Source organism: Pipistrellus kuhlii, unplaced genomic scaffold (assembly GCF_014108245.1).
Source record: "Pipistrellus kuhlii isolate mPipKuh1 unplaced genomic scaffold, mPipKuh1.p scaffold_m20_p_9, whole genome shotgun sequence".
NCBI classification, from domain to species: Eukaryota; Metazoa; Chordata; class Mammalia; order Chiroptera; family Vespertilionidae; genus Pipistrellus; species Pipistrellus kuhlii.
This window is the reverse complement of record NW_023425595.1, coordinates 59,074,172-59,092,588: the sequence shown is the minus strand read 5'-3', so window position 1 is coordinate 59,092,588 and position 18,417 is coordinate 59,074,172. Positions and strand designations below refer to the sequence as shown.

The 18,417-nt window shown below is 36.1% G+C and overlaps 1 protein-coding gene and 1 non-coding gene across 3 annotated transcripts in view; both read left to right on the top strand.

Moving 5' to 3' along the window:
* The window catches only part of LOC118712979 (protein NPAT), a 58,110-nt gene that overhangs the window by 30,058 nt on the left and 9,635 nt on the right, over nt 1-18,417 (top strand). Inside the window, exons 4-15 of one of the 2 annotated variants that reach the window (XM_036427301.2) lie at nt 290-362; nt 1,781-1,821; nt 2,317-2,541; nt 3,701-3,782; nt 4,383-4,470; nt 5,245-5,336; nt 5,418-5,505; nt 10,262-10,358; nt 11,013-11,141; nt 13,631-15,268; nt 17,299-17,414; nt 17,490-17,598. In XM_036427301.2, coding sequence (XP_036283194.1) covers nt 290-362; nt 1,781-1,821; nt 2,317-2,541; nt 3,701-3,782; nt 4,383-4,470; nt 5,245-5,336; nt 5,418-5,505; nt 10,262-10,358; nt 11,013-11,141; nt 13,631-15,268; nt 17,299-17,414; nt 17,490-17,598 — 2,778 coding nt within the window. The remainder of the gene's footprint in view (nt 1-289; nt 363-1,780; nt 1,822-2,316; nt 2,542-3,700; nt 3,783-4,382; nt 4,471-5,244; nt 5,337-5,417; nt 5,506-10,261; nt 10,359-11,012; nt 11,142-13,630; nt 15,269-17,298; nt 17,415-17,489; nt 17,599-18,417) is intronic. The other variant, XM_036427302.2, reaches the window with a different exon arrangement.
* On the top strand, nt 16,654-16,783 carry LOC118713826. The gene has a single exon (XR_004986389.1). It is a non-coding gene; the product is annotated as a small nucleolar RNA SNORA65 (small nucleolar RNA).

Below are 18,417 nucleotides of genomic sequence, written 5' to 3'. Positions count from 1 at the left end.
ATAAAGATTTTTAAAAAATAGTTGTCTTTAATTCAAAGAAAATATAAAATTAATAATGTAAAGTAAGCTTCAGAGATTTCACAAATGTCCATTTTCACTCATATTGCATCCGATATTCAGTGGCTTAAGGAAAAAGCCATCTCGTTATAGCTTCAGTTCCCAGTATAATGTCAACAGCTGAAATAAAAGTTTAAGTTTTCTTTATTCATTTTCTCTGAATAGTCAAATTAAATGATATATTTTTTTTCCAACTGGGTTTTTTAAAGAAACTTTTTCTCTCATGATTTAGAAACATCAAATCACGTCCCAGCAATTATGTCATCCCTGTGGAAGAAGTTAGACCATACACTTTCTCAGATCAGGTAATGAAAATCTTATATGAAAAGCTTATCAGAAAGTATAAAATTAAAATGGAATTTTTGGGCTGGAATGCAGATTCTTTGTCCACCAGAGTGAATCCACAGACAGAAACTGGTATAGCAAAGGTGGAGATTTATTGAAGAACAAGTACAGACTCCCACATGGAGAAATGGAAAAAGTCCCACTGAGTTCTTTTTCCCAATTGTTTATAAAGCCTACAGATCCTGGGGCCTTGATATCCCCTCTGATTGGTCACTATTCCCTTAGACTGGTTTTACTACAGTAACTTCTGGACTCAAAGGTTGAACCTCACATGGGACATATGAAGTTCTCCCCACTCCTTCCTTATTATTTTCCTACTAGAGGCCTGGTACACGAAATTCATCCCTCAGCCCAGCCTGCACCCTCTCCAATCTGGGACCCCTCAGGGATTGCCCAGCTGCCAGTTTAGGCCCAATCCCTGGGATTGGCAGTCAGACATCTCTCTCACAATTCAGGACTGCTGACTCCCAACTGCTCTCGTGCCTGCCAGCCTGATCACCCCTAAACCCTCCCTTGCCAGCCTGATTGACAAATAACTGCTTCCCTGCTGGCCTGATTGCCCCCAACTTAACTCCCTTGCTGGCCCAGTTGCCCCTAATTGCCCTCCCCTGCAGGCCCAGTTGCTCCCAACTGCTCTCCCATGCAGGCCTGGTCCCCCTCAGCTATCCCCCTTTCCTGCAAGTCCAGTTGCCCCCAACTGTCCTCTCCTGCCAGCCCAGTCGCCCCCACCCGCCCTCCCCTGCAGGCCTGGTTGCCCCCAACTGCCCTCCCCTGCTAGTCATCTGTGGTAGCCATCTTGGACAACATGGGGGCGGCCATCTTTTGCTAGGGCATGAGGATCAATTTGCATATTACCTTTTTATTATTTAGTATTCCCTTTGGGCTTTCTTCTCCTTCTGGATGAACAGCTTCCTTCCCTTTATTTTGTAAATATAGATCTTTTGTTGAACATCCCTTGAGGGGTCCCAGATTGGAGAGGGTGCAGGATGGGCTGAGGGACACACCCCAGTGCATGAATTTTGTGCCCTGGGCCTCTAGTTTTATAAATATGGCTTTATTAAATATATTGAGTTCCTAAAGTCAAATTGGACCCCTAATGGAATGTTAAGGCTTTCTAATGCATATTGCATTAGATAAAAACTTGATTAAAATTTTTGTGTTTACATGCCACTATTTTTTTTTTCTAAAACAAATAAGATCTTACTCTCCCCCCCCCAAAAAAAAAGTGCTTGTCTTTTTTGTCTGAAAAAGATCTATTGCCTTTATTTTATTTTATTTTTTTTATCTATTGCCTTTTAACTCATAATTTTTTCAGTTCTGACTGCAGCTGAATTAAGAGAAATTTTGTAATGTCTAACTGCTTTGTTTTATTTGTTAGGAACATGCAAGGTTCCCCAGGGTTTGCTGCTAATCAGAGAGGTTGGTATTCAAATTTAAATAAAGATAATATTCAGAATTATTTTAAACTCTGTCAGGAGAACATTTTAATTAATACTACATGTGTGCTAAGTATATATTTTGTTTAAACTACTGCTTTTCTAAGTATAGTTATTCTCATAATAGGAAATAATATCTTCCTTTATTGTAAAAATATACATTTTAAACACTATATTCCCTGTTTTTCTCATTGGCTCTTACATATATTTACATCTTTTTCTCATTTCATAAGTTTGTTTTCTAATTTTTGGAGGTATCATTAGTATGAATTATAATGGAAGAAATATACTCTTAGATTATAATTGTAATTTACTCATTTCACTTTCTTATGACATCTCATAAACTTAGTTGATATTTTTAAGGGCTATTTTTCAATAGATCTCATATGTTAAATAGTAGTCTGTGTCATGTAGATTTCTTAAAATGTCCACACTAATCTGACATTGAGTCAATTTTTTAAATTCTCCTGTGTTTCAGCCCGAACGAGAAGTGGAATTGCGGAAATCAAACGGCAAAGGAGGCTTGCATCTCAAGCAGCTCCCGTTAGTTCAGAGATGCTGACTTTACCATACCTCTCAGGACAGTTTACTACTGCTCCTTTGACAGCTACACAAGTTATTCGGCCAATTAGCCAAACTTCAGTTCCTTTGAGGTCAAATTTTGTAGTGGTTAACCATTCACAATCTCAAGACATTGTGACCAGTAAGTTTAAATTTTATGCTCATAAATTTTGTTGTTAATCAAATTGTGTAAATGAGATGATATATTATCTCTATACTCATATTGTAAAATTAATAACCTCAAAAAAGGCAAGGAAGACTTCCATTAAATTTGCCATGAAATAGCATGTTGTTAAATCTATGAGATATTTAATCTAGGATTCTTATGTCTGTGCTAAAAGGAATACACATTATATTTCTCCAGTGCCTTATATTTTTGTTTATCTTGGCCTGCCCTTCTGGAATGAGGAGTGTTTTCCAGTTCACCTCCATCTCTACATATTGAGAATCCTGTATACTCCTGGCTGAATTATAAAGCTAGTGATAAACTTGGAAATTATCTGGGTTCATCTCGCTTGTTGTATTCTTGAAACTTTGAAACACATGGTATTAAGGGGCAAAAGCTAGTTAATAACAGAGTTGGGATTAGAATTGAGGTGCCAGCTTTCTGTTTCTAGACCTGTTTTCTTTCTCTTCTGTGTAGCTAAAATTCATTGTCATCCATTAAATTATCCCTCATTTCCATCTTTTCTCCAACCTCTTTTATACCTCTGGGTAAAAACACTTAGCATGTATATGTTGTGTTATATACTTAGTTTATACCCTTTATAGTTCTTTCATTCTGCCATGCTCTTTTTTTTTTTTTGAAATTATATTGTACTTTGTGTTTCATTGCAAAACCTTAAACCATAGGTACTATGTTTTATTCATCCTAATATTTTCTACAGTGCCTTGTGCATAATAGATGCTCAGTATACTAACTGAATTATATATAAAACTAGGAGTCTAGTACATGACTCGAAATCACACAGCACCGCCCACCCTCGCATCACCAGTCCAGCCCTGCCTCACTCCCCGGGCCCCGCAACAGCCACAGCCACTGCCTATCCAGCCCTGCCTCCCTCTCCGGCCCTTGAAGCGGCTGATTATAACCAGGCCCTCCCCCAGCACAGGCATGTGGAGGCCCCTGCTACTCCACCCCTGACACTGTGCACGCAACCTCCTCCTGTCTGGTTGACCCATTACAGCGTTCCAGTTAACAAAACTATATGTATAGCATTACTATATATATAATGCTACTTATTCCATTGATTCAAGTTTAGAAAACTAATATATTTCTTTTTTATTTTCCTGAAATACAGCTGGAGAGGCTTTAAATATCATTCCTGGTCCTCAGGAGAAGAAAACTAATGCCAGTTTAATGTCTCCTGGTAGACGCAAAAGGTAAATGCTTTTTAAAAGGACAAGTTTACATTAGAAATAAAATAACAAGATTGGATTAAGTTTTTGGAACTATTTACTGTTATATCTATTTCAAAACATTTGTTTCACATTGTAACCTCCTTAAATCATGTGGCATCCTATATAATAAAAACCTAATATGCTAAGTGTCCGGTCATTCGTTGATAGTCAACTGTTCAACCAATCAAAGCATAATATGCTTTCTTTATGGCAGATTTTCTCAACCATATAAAATAGAAAAACAACTATAATACCTAACATTTATAGGAACCTTGACCTATTTATTAAGTCATATACTTTATTTTATTCAATTCTTTCATAAACCCAATAATGCAGTTGATCTTATCCCATTATAAAGTGAATCAGATATAGCTAATAAGTGGTAATGCTAGACTTCAAGTTCAGGTGTGTATTTTTAATTCAATACTATAATGCTTTACCATTGTACCGCTCTTTGTTTCTACCACAAATTGAGAAAATATTGGTTTTATTGTGATGTACATACAATGTTTGTATGTATAATAATCATTGAATCTGCTAAATCATACTGCTTGAAAGACTCGCTTTTAAAATATGTTTCAGTGAATCGCAAAGGAAAAATACCACTTTGTCTGGACCTCAGTCAACAATATGGAATTTCCAGGATCCAAATGCATTTGCAGTAGAAAAAGTAAGTGACTTTCCCAAACTTTGCAATTTAAGATATTTCTGAGTTTTAAAATGCTGATAAATTTACAAAGACTGTAATTGAATTGCTTGGGATAGAGTAGTGAAGTTTAACAGTTAGAAACAACTTCTTTAGAATAGATAGACTTATTCGAATGCACCAAGTAAGAAATAGTTGAATGTTTAAGAAACAATAAATACAGCCGAAGCCGGTTTGGCTCAGTGGTAGAGCGTCGGTCTGCGGACTGAAAGGTCCCAGGTTCGATTCCGGGCAAGGGCATGTATCTTGGTTACAGGCACATCCCCGGTAGGGGGTGTGCAAGAGGCAGCTGGTTGATATTTCTTTCTCATCAACGTTTCTAGCTCTCTCTCTCTCCCTTCCTCTCTGTAAAAAATCAATAAAATATATTTTAAAAAAGAAAAAGAAAGAAACAATAAATACAATGTTGAATTATGTATCAAAATTGAGCATTTTATTGGAGTAAGATTATTAAAAATCTTTATTAAAAACTAGAGTTTTTAACTGTTTTGTAATCACTGCAGAAGGAATTAGTGAAGGATCTTGGAACACTTACAAAGTATAAAATGTAGTATTCGGGTATTAATATGGAGGGAGCCACCATAACTTTTGATTTTCCACCTAAATTTATTAAAGCTATCCAGCTTCCATTAATTGGTTTTGTTTTGTTTTTTGGTGTGTTTTTTGTTTTTTGTTTTTCACTAATAACGTAATATTCTATCTGTCCTTTTGCTAATACTGACTGACTTTCTTTTCCAGCAACTTGTTATTGAAAATGCACGAGAAAAAATATTAAGCAACAAATCTCTTCAAGAAAAGCTTGCAGAGAACATTAATAAATTTTTGATTAGGTAAGCTTTGTATGTTTAAAATGCCTAATTGTTTTTGCTTAATTAGGAACAATAGTAAAAATTTTCCTTTCTGGATTACAGTGACAACAATATTGCTCAAGCACCTAAGCAAACAGATAGTAACCCTACTGAACCAGAAACTTCAATTGATGAACTCCTGGGACTTCAGGTATGGGTAAGGGTGGCTGTGTATACAGTACATTTACTCATAGTTAAAAACTATGGTATTGTGGCACAGTGGCTAGAGCCTCGGCCTAGGTTTGATTCTGGTCAAGGGCACATGCCTGGTTGTGGGCTTGATCCTCAATAGGGGCCATGCAGGAGGCAGCCAATCAGTGATTTTTATCATTGATATTTCTAACTCCCTCTCCTCTCTGAAATCAGTAAAAAATTATATATATAAATGATATTTTGGTTTTATTTCAAAACCATTGCCAAGAAATTAGATATATAGTTATTTAAAATAATTAAGATAAAGATTTTCTTTATTATCTGAATGTAATCTGTTCCTAAAAATTTGTTAGTGACCCTAGCCGGTTTGGCTCTGAATAGAGCTATGGCCTGCAGATTCCAGTCAAGGTCCCAGGTTCGATTCCAGTCAAGGGCATGTACTTTGGTTGCCGGCATATCCCCAGTAGAGGGGGTGTGCAGGAGGCAGCTGAATGATGTTTCTCTCACATCCATGTTTCTAACTCTCCCTCTCTCTTCCTCTCTTTAAAAAATCAATAAAATATATATATATATTTTAATTCGTTAGTGAATTTTCTGATAACCATTCAAAATTGCATTATAGTCATTTGCCACATAGTATTTTGATTGGACCACATATACAAAGATGATTCCATAATAAGATTACTAGTGGAATTAAATTTTCTGTAAGAAATGGGAAGATATGTGATTCAGGAGAAATTTTTTTTCTTACAGAAGCAGTGTCTGTGGAACGTGGCAATCTGTAGATTTCTTTTCACTCACAGCACCTCAGTTTTTCGTGCACAGGTTACATCCCAGTCAGTCAGCTACTGACCTGTTTCAGTACAGAGGATACTGTCCTCAGTGCTACATATGCGGAGGGCACTACAGCCCTCCCAGATCTACCCAGAGGACATTGTTGTAAGTTGTTTGTTGAAGTCCACAGGAGCTACCTTAGCAGCTATTGAGTGCCACTGCCACTTTAATGAAAGCTTTCTGTGATAGTTTGGAGACAGCCTGGCCCTGTACTTTGGGAATATTTTCAGGTTGAAATGCTGTAAAGCATAGAAAATTTTTATTTCTTTCATCAGTTTAATGCCTGAGAGAAACCTTTGTGCCAGTGGAATGAAAATCAAATTCCAAAGTCAAAATATTGAGTCCTTAGTACTATACCATGTTCATGTTAAACACCCTCATTTTTCAAAAAAAATTTTTTATTGATTTCAAAGAGGGAAGAAGAGAAAGAAACATCAATGATGAGAGAGTCGTTGATTAGCTGCCTCCTGCACAACCCACACTGGTGATCCAGCCCACAACCCAGGCATGTGCCCCAACCAGGAATTGAAATGTGACCTCCTGGTTCATAGGTTGACTCACAACTACTGAGCCATGCCGGCTGGGGCACACCCTCACTTTTTTATGGCTACCACGAAGTTCCTTCATCTTACCACTAGTCCAAAATGCAATAGCCCAAACCACATCATCCTGACTATCCCCTATGTTCCTGTATTTTGCCATCTTGATAGCTATCTATTCCTACTGATTCTCAGGCCACCTATCACTTGTAGAGTGATTTATGCCTTACCCAGCTATATTTCCAATTAGTCTAGCCCACAGCCCTATTCATAGAGCAGCATTGGCAGCTTCAGTGTTCTGTTGCTTATCCTGTTGGGAGGAAGCATGAGAAATTGCTTGTGGGACAATATGTATAAAGTCTGTAGAAGTGTAAAGAATGTATTAGGCTTCACATTCACTCACTGATTATCCAGAGCAATTTCCAGTGTCGCAAGCCCTATTCATACTGAGTGGTATGTGTAGGTATACTATTTGTAACCTTTAGGCCGTATGTTTACAGGACCTTTTCTAAGTTAGATACATTTAGGTACTTGTGTGTTTGTTAAAATTGCCTGCAGCATTCAGTATAATAGCATGCTATACAGGTGTGTGGCCTAGGAGCAATAAGCTATAACATATATCCAGTAGGCTACATTTTCTCAGTTTGATTTCAGGCAGTTCTGAATGATGGCTGTTGTGTATTTTAGTTTTAATTTTGATTGTGGGTGCCAGCAAGTGCCAGTATATGATGTTCACACAATGACAAAATCCACTAATGATGCATTTCTCAGACCATATCTCACTGTTACTATTTTTTCCAGTTTTTTTGAAAAAATAATTGACATACATTACTATATAAATTTAAGGCATATAGCATGATGATTTGACATACATATATTAAAATTGTTTTATTCAAATGGTAAAAGTAATAAAAACCCATTGAATAACTTTAATCAACTCTTCCAGATATCAGTAAAGCACTTCCTGTGTTGTGCAACAATTAGTCATGTATTTCTAAGTATTTAATACTCAAAGATTCATTAGTGGGTATGTTTGTGTGCAATAAGCAGCAGTGATGTGCTGTGTGTAATAAGTTAATTTTCTCTGCAATGCTGTAAACTATAAAAATTTTAAAAAAGATAAAATGGATTCAAGTGATACAAAAGTATAATGAACAGTTACTAACTAAATGAGTAATTTTGTGAGACTGCTAAGAAAAGGAAATGGGGATAATAGCCACTTGCTATTCAGTGAAGGTGAAAGTGCGTAATTTAACAGTATATATTTCAACATTTCGTCCATGAGAAAATAGCCTTTTTGAAAAGCAGCACATCCTTTTTCTTGGACTGATGGGCAGTGTAATCATGTTTGTTGCCATGCCCACAAAATGAATTCATTAAATTCATTAGAGTGGGTTTTCTTTCTGATGATAAATTCTGGTAAAAACCATTGATTTTTTTTTCTTTTTGTTGGTTCCTTCAAAATAATTTTTTTTCACATATATAACAATACATCTATATTCTCCCATGGTGAAATTCAGTAAATTTAACAAAATAGAATAAGCTTTTATAAAGCAACCTTTACATTATCTATCATTACTGCTTTTTATCGCTGCTTCTATCTTAATGTTTAACAAATACATGTGTATTCTAAATTTTTATAATCTCAAAGTCCTTCCTTATATTTTCTCCATAAACATCTAAAATCAGGTGGTTAGTTTACAAGGCACCCTGTTAGATACTAGGAGAGTTTATATTAAAGTGATGATATAACCTTCTGCTATTGGTTGTTTGTAATGTTGTGCAGTATCTGTCAAAAGTTAAATATCCAGGCTTAGATAGCTTTTTAAAAGAACTGCAAGATGCTCTCACTGGTTTGTCTCAATGGATAGAGTGTTAGCCTTCCGTCAAGGACATGCCCAGATTATGGGCAGGAGTTGTGCAGGATGCAGCCTATCAATGATTCTCTGTCATCATTGATGTTTCTATTTCTCTCCCTCTCTTTATCTGAAATCAATAAAAAAAATTTAAAAATAATAATAAATAAAAGAATAGCAAGACATAATATCCAACTGAATAGTATATACCGTATTTTTCGGACCATAAGACGCACCGGACCATAAGACGCACCAGTTTTTAGAGAAGGGAAATGAAGAAAAAAAGATTCTGAAACAAATAGTGTCCTAAAATATTTTATGTGCATTAAAACCCAACATCACAGTCATAAACACATGTAATCAACCCTGTAAAGTAAACAGCAGCATTTAGAACCATTTTAGAGCCGGGCAAGCACACAGAGACCACACAGAGCCGGGCAAGTAAAAAAACTTTTTTTTTACAGTATATGTGTAGGCTATATTTGGACCATAAGACGCAGGGACTTTTCCCCCCCACTTCTGGGGGGGAAAAAGTGCGTCTTATGGTCCGAAAAATATGGTACATCAAATTCACTAAGGCATGAATAGCCAGTTATGCAAATAGGTGAAGTAGGAACTTTAAAAATATTTACAAGACCTGGAGGTAGCAAGATATCTTAGGCTATACAAATAATAAATTTTTACTTATTTTAATCTATATAGGATGGTAATTGTTAACTTATTGTGGAATCATTTTACATTGTATGTAATAGGTCAAATAATTATGCTGTACACTTTAAACTTACAAAGTACTAGTTGTCCAGTGCAGGAAATTCATGCACATTAAAAAGAAATTTTATTTTTTATATTGATTTTTTACAGAGAGGAAGGGAGAGGGATAGAGAGTTAGAAACATTGATCAGCTTCCTCCTGCACACCTCCTACTGGGGATGTGCTCGCAACCAAGGTACATGCCTAGGACCTTTCAGTCTGCAGGCCAATGCTCTATCCATTGAGCCAAACCGGTTATGGCTAGAGGAAATATTTTGATGTTACTATTTGCCCTTTCTCTATAATAGAAGTGCCAGAGATGAAAGAAAATTAGTAAAATGTATATGAAAGTCTCCCTCCTATCAGAGTCTGGGGCAGACTGCCAAACCCAGAGTCAAGCCCCCGCCCAGCCACATGTGCCTCCAAATCCAGTGAGACCCAGACCTGGCTGGCCCCACCCTCGTCAAGCCCCACAGGGCAAGGGGCGCAGCCTCAGGTCCCCTGGCCCGGTGCCAGGGTGGAGTGGGCGGGCACGCACAGCCTCAGGTCCCCTGGGGCAGGAGAGAGGTAGCTTCAGCTTCCCTGGCGTTAGGGCGTGATGACTATTTGCATATTAGCTCTACATTACATAGGATTACATGTCAAGTTATAGTTTGGTTTTATTTTGTATTTATATATATGTATAGTTCCTGTTTATTTAATGTTTGAGAATATCTTATTTTACTAGTATTAAACCATATTAATTCAATGAGGATTTGTTTTTTGTTTTTGGTAGAGTGAAATCCATATGTCTGAAGAAGCTATACAAGATATACTGGAACAGACAGAATCAGATCCAGCATTTCAGGCACTTTTTGATCTCTTTGACTATGGTAAGAAGAACATTTCTTTCAAGGCAGTTAGAAGAAAAAAGTTTCTCCGTTTCTTTGGAAACTTAACCAAAGTGAAGCAACATTTCCCCGAGCATCTGAAAAAAGTTCCTATTTTCATTAAACATTATACAGATATGAAAGGAGTTTTTGTTTTGTTTTTCTTTAAACAAAAATAACTTTAGCTAAGTTGTAAAAATGCAGAACAATTTTCTTTAAGTTTTGGGGTTTTTTGTGGGCATTTTTGCCAGGCAGCACAAATGTGTTGAAGTCTGCTACTATACATTATACCAAACACAGTTGGATAATACAAAAGGAATACAAAAAGTTGGCTATATGCCTCAACCTTATGGCAGAGTGCAGTAATTCTGTGTAGTCTCTCAACCAGCAATATCAGCATTATATGAGAATATGTTAAAAATGCAAAATTTGTGCCCCCCTCTCATGTGATTCTAGGCTAAAGTTTAAGAACTACCTGTCTGGTGGAAGAATCTTTGTACTTGTCAGTTATATATAAAGCACTATATTAAAAATATCCAAATACCATAATTAAAACCAGTGTCTAACATTTGCTTGACCACTGTCAAGCTTCATTAATTGATGCTTATTTTTATTTTAGTCATGTAACCAATTGTTTCCCTGTTCCCTTTTTAACAGGTAAAACAAAGAATAATAAAAATTTATCACAAGGCATTTCCAGTCAGCATATGGAAACCAATCCCAATATAGTCTTAGCAGATGAAACTAATCTAACAGTTAAAGGTTCTTTTAATACAGAAGAATCTGGTAAGAATTTGACTTTGTTAATATCATCAATCCAAACCCTAAATCTCAGTCTCAAAATTTCAAAAGCAAAAACCCTTGTCTAATTTGGAAGTTCAAATTACCATATAGGTCATTTTTGTATTTCTAGTATTCTCTCTTCGCTAGAAAAAATATAAAAAGAAAATTACTCCCCAGATTTTAGTACTTTGATTAAAATATGAATTTTTAGTACTCTCCCATGATACAATAGATTCTTGACATGCACAAATTGGTATTAATGGTGTTGACATATTCAACAAAAATCTATAACATTTGATAGAATTTTTTGAGCCATAAATTCATATCTCTAATATATAAGGTTGGTGTAAACAAATTTAGCTGACTGCTCAGTATCTACAGTATACCTCACTTATTTAGAGGAAATTATATGTTATTTAGGATTTTATGAGGTTTGAGGTAATATTTCTCTGTGTTTATAACTCAATTCTTTATGTATTTCTGCCTCCCATGGAATACCAATATGACACATAATTGCCCCACAGTAACTACTTATTAAAAGAGGGAAGATAGTGAATATCTTCATTTTAAATATTTGCCAGTTTTCTTCAAATTGTACTTTGGTGAAATACAACACATGAACAGAACTGCGCAGTAAAAAATGTATTGAATTACAGTCCAGCAAATACCATATAACCATCTCTCAAATCAAAAATAAAACACCACAGCACCACCAAAACCTCTCTTCATGTTGCTTCCCAATCAATATACTTTCCATCCCTGTTCCTCAGAGATAATCATTATCCTGGTTTCTCTCACATTATCCTGGCATCTCATACTTCTTACTAACCTCTTTAGTACCACCTGTATTCATTTCTATCTTCAACAAGCTATGCCAAAGTAATCATTTCTGCTCATATGTTCTTTAATGTTATCCCTAAAAACCCTGATGGTTTCCTAGTTTTTCATCATGTCTTATAAAAAATTAATTTTGGAGAATCTCAAACTACTTTTCTTCTTTGAGTCCTCTGCCTACACTCAAGTCCAATCCTCTATTTCTTCTTCGCCTGAATTATGTTGGGATATATCTTTCTCACTATATAGTATATGTGAAACAACGTGCTTCAATTAAGCTCTACCATGCACAAAATGAGGTTTGAAATTTATTTTCTCAGGTGGTCCTTCTTCATTGAAACTTGACTAGTGAATTTATTTGGCCTGACTAGAATCTCCACTAATTTCCCCATAATAAGAATTCAAATGTTTTCTGTACCAAATATTATTTTACCAGTGTGACATTAACAGAATTACATGGCTGTTGATAAACATTTCCTGTATTTTTTTATATTGTTAATTGTTACTGTTTTCTGTCCTAACCTGTGAATGCAGTAGGTAGTTTTTCAGTACTGTGCTATTTTATGAAGTATCTTTTCCTCTTATTCCAGCTGTCACACTACATTTTTCAAGATATAATACCTTCTTTGTAACACTTGTTCACATCCCTAGCAAAGAGGTGACTTTTGTTCCTATACTTTACAGTTTTTATCATGTTTTATTACAGTTTCTGTTCTGTATTTGCTTTCCTTACTAGACTGATTTCTCCAATGTCATTCATCTTCATTTCCTAGCACCAATTAAATGGTTGATCTTCAGTAAATGAGTGTTGAATATCAAACAATATACGATAACATCATATGTCGATCATGCAAAATGTGCTTGGCCCCTTTTCACCTTTAAGAATATATCAGATAAAGTCAATAGAAATAGTAGAAGTTAAAAAGTCACCTGTCTTGAAAAAAACCGTGTTTGGACCTCTTTTTTTATATATATGCTGGTAAATATTTGATGTTCTTAAACCTGTATACTTTATCCTTCATTGTGTCTATCATCTATTTTCCGAGAAAGTTGAAAACAATATGACACTTGTTTAAAAGTCATGCTCCTATATACTGTAATATAGAGGTGATATGCAAATTGACTGTTATGCCCTTGCACAAGATGGCCACTCTGGGAGGACCGTTGTGGGAAATCAGGCCAGCAGGGGAGGGCAATTGGGTCGACCATGCCGTAAGGGAGAACAGTTGGAAGGACCAGACCTGCAGGGGAGGGTAGTTGGGGGTGACTGGGCCTATAGGGGAAGGCAGTTGGGGGCAAGCAGGCTGGCAGGGGAGTGTTTAGGGGGTGATCAGACAGGAAAACAATTGAGCGGTTGAGAGTCAGCAGTCCCGGATTGTGAGAGTGATGGCCAAGGGGTCCCAGATTGGAGAGGGTACAGGCTGGGCTGAGGTGTACACACACACACACACACACACACCAGTGCATGAATTTTGAGTACCAGGCCTCTAGTCTATAATAAGAAAAGTACCTTTTAGTACTTTTGATACATCAGACTAATGCTTACCGGTATGTCAATGATTGGTGACTTTCTTGGCTAAATAGGTTTTATGTAAAGATGACTACCTCAAAAGCTGTACATTCTCACCATATCTTTCTACTATGCTAATATTTTGCAGATGATCAATCTGGTCAACCCCCACTTTGTACATCTTATCAAAATGAAGACGCATCAAATGCTTTAAAGAATGGCAGCAACCGTGATGAGCTTAGACAGGAAACCCAGGAACATTTTTCCCAGATAAGTTCCAACATCCAGAAAAAAATCTTCAAAACAGGTGTACCTACTGAACAGAAGTGTAACCTTGATATTACCTATGAGTCTGTGCCTAATTTAAATGACTTTAACCAAAGAGTAAATTCTGATGCCAAATGTAATCAGCATTGTGGTGAATTACACACCAATCAAATGTTCACTGAAACTGACATGGCAATGGAAGTTGAGAAGAACTCTTTGTCTCCAAATGTGCCGAATGAATCTCGATTACAAGTAGATCAGCCTGATACACCAGTAACTTCATTTGTAACTGAAAACTTAACTCTCTCTGGGAAAAGTTCTCAACTTTTATCCCAAAATATACCATCAACTGGAAAGTCATCTAAAAACAGCCAATTTTGTGAAAATTCTAATGATATAGGAAGACCGAAAACTAATTTCCCTGGTTCCAAAACACCAGAGTCTAGAGAAATTCATCAGAGTAAAATTGAAATTGATGGTCTATTACCAGTAACATCACAACTTTCAGAGTGCCAAGATAATTCTTCACATCAAAGTATATCTGTGTCTGTTGAAAGTTCATTTTTAAATGTATCTGAACAAGGAGAAATTGGTCTTGGAGATTCAATATCTTCAATTAAACAACCATCTAATGATTCATCATGTATTGAGTTAGATCATACAGGACATGAAAATCAGCCCTCCAGATCTGATAAAGTTGCTTTGGATTCACAACCTTCATCTTCTGCAAAAGAAGATGGAAATAGTGTTTTTCTCTCATTAGGTGAAAATGAAAACTGTGGGGAAATTGCATTGATGCCTCCAGAAGGTAATCTTGTAGAAGAAAGACATTCTCTTCCTTCAGAACCTGTGTGTTCTTCAGTAGTAGAGTCTCGCCCTGAGTCCCAAAATACTAGTGATAAACCTGCTAGGAACAACTCAACAGAGATAGATGCATCAAATATTGTCTCTCTCAAAATTATCATTAGTGATGATTCCTTTGTTTCCTCAGAGACTGAACTTAACACTGCTGTTTCTAGTATCAGTGGAGAAAATGTGCCAACTATAATTTTGTCTTCTGCTAAATCACCTGCCAAAAGTGCAGAATTAGTTAAATGCCTGTCTTCAGAAGAAACTGTAGGTGCTATCACATCTCCTGAAGGAACAGGGAATTCAGCCTCAATGGAACAGAGCCTTTTAGTGCTTAAACCTGAAGACTCTGCAGTAAACAACACTCGAAGTGAAGACCGCATTGCTTTTTCAGCCAATGTTACATCATGTGCTTCTAAGGATGGGGGGTTTATACAGTTGATGCCAGCTACAAGCACAACTTTCGGCAGTTCAAATAACATTCTGATAGCTACCTGCGTGACTGATCCATCAGCCTTGGGAACAACTGTAAGTCAGTCGAGTGTTGTGGTGGTGCCTGGAAATTCTGCACCTATGACTGCCCAACCTTCACCATCCCAATTACAGACACCACCAAGATCAAACAGTGTATTTGCTGTCAACCAAGCTGTGTCACCCAACTTTTCACAAGGTAACTTTAAAAACATACTGAAGTTTACTTCTGTGGAGTAGGATCTAATTTCTCTTGTGTATATAGTTATTGACTAAGCGATAATAAATCATAGGTAGTATGAGAAAAGATTCTGAAGTGTGTAATCCTCTTTAGCTAATTAATTCAAACTTTTTTTTTATCTGCTAAGCTATGGAATTTAGTGGTTTACAGTTTTTCCTCTTTTTTTTTTTTCAACTACTTCCCAATCCATGTGCTAACCTACAAAAGAGAAAAGAAAGATTAATTTATCAAATAGCTATATATCTACTAAAACCCATTGTTCTGAATTTTTAAAAAATAGATCTATTCTTAATTTTCAAGGAATTTTAAAAAATATATTTTATTGATTTTTTATAGAGGAAGGGAGAGGGAGAGAGAGATAGAAGCATCGATGATAGAGAAACACCAATCAGCTGCCTCCTGCACACCTCCTACTGGGGATGTGTCCGTAACCAAGGTACATGCCCTTGACTGGAATTGAACCCAGGACCCTTCAGTCCTCAGGCTAAGGGTCTATCCACTGAGCCAAACCAGCCAGGGAATTTTTAAGGAATTTATCTATTTGGAAAAACTTTAAGACACAACCTGAATTTCTCCCTCCATAAAATCCTTCGTAATTTCTCACTGTCTTTCACCTTCCAGAATTGATCCCTATCTTTAGACTTCTTTGTTTATAGAAAACTTATGGCAATTAGTACATGTTATTTTCTCTGTAGTTGGTCATATTATTTTTTTATGTATGTTTCTTGAAGGTAGAGCTTATGACACATTCATCTACATTTCCTTAATTATTGGTTCTCATTTCCCTCCCCTCCCCTTTTACATTTGTAGGCATACAGAAACATTTGATTAAATTAAAGTACCAAGCCTAGTGGCTTGGTATCAAGTACTATTTAAAATAAAATAAAAGTAGAGAATGTGGAACTTGAGATGAAACTTAGAGAAGTAAGGTAATATTTGGAATAAAAGGAAGAAAGGAATCTTAAGTAGCTCACGTGTAGGTAGATATTTGAGTTGCTGAAATAGGTATTCATGAAAGTGAGATCATCCTGAGGAACAGTTAATGAATGTGTATAAGGAAAAGATTCATTTACAGGGCAGGGGTAAATTATGATAGCCACAGGCTCTATTGTTGACATCTAAGGACCATGTAAGCATTGTCTTTCATCGTCCCAATTACAGACCTTGGAACTTTTTTGACCAATACCATTGAGATAGGTTGGGGTTGTGAGCAAGTATTGGGCTATTAATATTCAGTTGAAACCCTAATAATCTGATATAAAATTCAGACTTGAAACCTTCACCACCAATTTTCTAATCAGTTTTACTATTTCTAGAGGAATCAAGATATAAATATATAGCCACCCGCCACTGCCCCTGACCACTTCTCTGTTGGCTGGTGCATTCCAGTGGTGAGCTAAAACTAAACCCCAGCTTAGGAAACAGGGTTATTCTTCATGTGGATGACTCTGTGCCGAAAGCATGGGAACAACAAGGAAATGGCTGAAAGAAGAAGAAAAAAATATATATAATAGGATATCTTGCTGTAAAGTCTTACGCTTGTTTATGATATTCACCTTGACTAAATGCCATCACTACTTTAATATTCAAATTCTTTTTTTTTTAATATATTTTTTACTGATTTTTTTTTTTTACAGAGAGGAAGGGAGAGGGAGAGAGAGTTAGAAACATTGATTGGAGAGAAACATCAATCAGCTGCCTCCGGCATACCTCCTACTGGGATGTGCCTACAACCAAGGTACATGCTCTTGACCAGAATCGAACCTGGGACCTTTAAGTCCATAGGCCGATGCTCTATCCACCTACCCAAACCATTTAGGGCAACTTTTTCTTACTTTATTCCTAAATTAATTTCATAAAAAGAAAAGACAATTGTAAGGAAGGGGGATTATAATTTTAGAGAGTTTGTTTCAAATTAGTAATCATTTTGGTGTCTTAAGTTCATTCATGAGACAGATCTTATTTTATTAAATTTTGTTGTTTGTTAGGATCTGCCATCATAATTGCTTCTCCAGTCCAGCCTGTACTCCAAGGAATGGTAGGAATGATACCTGTATCTGTGGTTGGTCAGAATGCAAATTCATTTTCTGCTCCTCCTCAGCAGGTAAGATTTATGAACAAAAAGTGGTGTGTTGGTGTTTTTTCAAGCATAGTTTATAACTAATGGCTTCTTTTATAGGTCCTTCATATGCCTTTGGCAGCACCTGTATGCAGTAGAAGTATCCCTCAATTCCCTGTGCCTCCAAAGTCTCAGAAAACTCAGGGACTAAGAAATAAGCCTTGTACAGGTACATTTTTAAGTTCATTAATGTCAGCTTTATGTTTATATATTCATTTGTTTGCAACAATACCACAGTATTTTCTTTTTGAGTACTTACACATTCCTAACAGGTGATCATCCAATCTTTGCTTAAAGTTTTTACAACAATTTAAACAAAAAGATAAATGGAACAAACTAGAATTTAAAAGAGAATACATACTTATAGGAACTTGTATGTGGTGAAGGTAACAAAAGAAGTCAGAACAGAATGGATTGTTTAATAAATGAAATTTATTGGCTATTATATATATTACAGGAAAAAATTGGAACCCTTCCTTATATCTTATACAAAGGTGAAACCCAAGATGATTAAAGACCTAAAAGTGAAAAGCAAAACAATTAAGCATAAAAGAAAATGTAAGAGAATATCTTAATGATGCTGGGATAAATGAATTTTTTAAAATAGAAAAATATATAATTTATAAATAGAAAAGTGTGATGGTGCTGATTACAAAATTATAACTTTTTCAACAAAAAATACCATTTACAAAGTAACAACCAGACTTTCATCTGGGGCCATGATGAATATTGCATCTAGTTCTTAGACTTCTGTACCTAAAACTTACTTACTTTCTTTTTTTCTTTTTTTCTTTTTTTTTTAATATATTTTATTCATCTCTTACAGAGAGGAAGGGAGAGGTATAGAAAGCTAAAAACATCAATGAGAGAGAAACATCGACCAGCTGCCTCCTGCACACCCCCTACTGAGGATGTGCCTGCAACCAAGGTACATGCCCTTCACCGGAATCGAACCTGGGACCCTTGAGTCCTCAGGCTGACGTTCTAT